Source organism: Phragmites australis, chromosome 4 (assembly GCF_958298935.1).
Source record: "Phragmites australis chromosome 4, lpPhrAust1.1, whole genome shotgun sequence".
Lineage (NCBI taxonomy): Eukaryota > Viridiplantae > Streptophyta > Magnoliopsida > Poales > Poaceae > Phragmites > Phragmites australis.
Window position 1 is genome coordinate 34,324,719 of NC_084924.1, and position 1,524 is coordinate 34,326,242.

At 49.4% G+C, this 1,524-nt stretch overlaps 1 protein-coding gene across 1 annotated transcript; it reads left to right on the forward strand.

Moving 5' to 3' along the window:
* The first annotated feature begins 286 nt into the window (after nucleotides 1–286).
* LOC133916198 (uncharacterized) lies at nucleotides 287–1,262 on the forward strand. The gene is made up of 2 exons (XM_062359760.1): nucleotides 287–926; nucleotides 1,110–1,262. The coding sequence occupies exon 1, from the start codon at nucleotides 417–419 to the stop codon at nucleotides 891–893; it is 477 nt and encodes a 158-aa protein (XP_062215744.1). The 5' UTR covers nucleotides 287–416; the 3' UTR covers nucleotides 894–926; nucleotides 1,110–1,262.
* Nucleotides 1,263–1,524: the final 262 nt, after the last annotated feature.

The following is a 1,524-nucleotide window of genomic DNA, read 5'->3' on the forward strand; positions in this document are numbered from 1 at the left end:
ATATATAGAGGCTATATATATATCCACTTACCCTCTCTTCATTTTTTGCAAGAGAAGATAGAGATGAGATGGCGGAGAAGGATTGCCATACTAAATATTAGCTTCGTAAAATTGTCACTTAAAACACTATCTATATATTGTTCTTGTCATTATATATTTATGAAACAATGTTTTAAGTACCATTATATATAATATGAATTGAAGGCGATGGCGCGGTTGCTTATCCCTCGCCCCTTCCAGAAAGAAAAGAGAAGACCATGTCGCCCGCCCGCTATATAAACAGAAGGTCCGTGGCCATATGACGCCACGATTGCAGAGCGAGTGATTTTCCTTGATTAGCTTACACGTTGCGCACATCGGTGAAATTGCTGTCACTAGTAGTGGTTTAGCTCGGCAGAGGAAGAGGAAGGGGAGAGATGAGCTCTGTGTGCGTGAAGCCCGGGGGCGTGGGGTACTTCGGCGGGGTGAGGTGCCAGCGGCGGTCGCGGATACGGGTGTCGGCTGCGGCGGCGGCCGCGCCGCCGAGGGGGACGATGTACGAGGTGCTGGCGGTGGAGGAGACGGCGAAGCCCGAGGAGATCAAGGCCGCGTACAGGCGCGCCGCACGGCGGTGGCACCCGGACGCGTGCCCTGGCAGTGCCGAACGGTTCATTCGGGCGCGGGAGGCCTACGAGGTGCTCTGCGACCCCGAGCGCAGGCGCGGCTACGACATCCAGCTCCGGTGCGGTGGCGGCGACCCCGGGAGCGCCGGATACCGCGCGGCGAGGCGCGCGGGGTTTGCCGACTGGGAGGCGCAGTTGGCCGGGCTGCAGTGGCGCGCGGCGGGACGGCGCACAGGCGGGGAGACGTGGGGCAGCAAGATGCGCCGGGCGGCCTCGCAGCCGTTCCGGTAGTCGGGTGACTCGTGTCGCGGTGGTTTTTGATCGGTATAATTTTTCATATGTCACTGATTAAAACTTAAATTTTAATATGCTATTAGATTTCACACGTTAGTGATCAGATGTCATAAATGCACGATAGTATATTAGGAATTTATAAGTTTTATCAGTGGTATATAAGTAATTGCACCATCTTGATACTTTTGCTCTTTTCTTTTTCCTTGCATTGAGATTCGCGTGCTCCGGGAAAGATGTAATTGACGCTCTTCTGCAGCGTTCATCTTCGCAATCGCACTGTCTGGAGTGTAGAGGAGCTGATAGTAACTAGAGTGTACCAAAAGTAAACATTCTAAATGTGTAATATCATCACACTTTTAGTTTGAATCATCTCTTACTCTAAAATTGATTCCTAATATAATATCCACGTTGTGAAATTGTGGAGATTTGTAAAATACGTCCTTTCCTGCATAAGTATGTCATTCAACACAAGACACCACTCAACGACACCTTGAAAACTATAAACAATTCACATTCATATACAAGTAAACATAATTAAAGTAGGAATAGAGATCCAACGCGCGGTTGTAGTGATCAACGAGTATAGTACTCGTACATGTACAAGAGGCATTCTGCCGCAACTAACTAG

What these genes read in the sequence shown, in the direction of transcription:
- LOC133916198 (XM_062359760.1), top strand. Translation starts at nt 417, where the DNA reads ATGAGCTCTGTGTGCGTGAAGCCCGGGGGCGTGGGGTACTTCGGCGGG.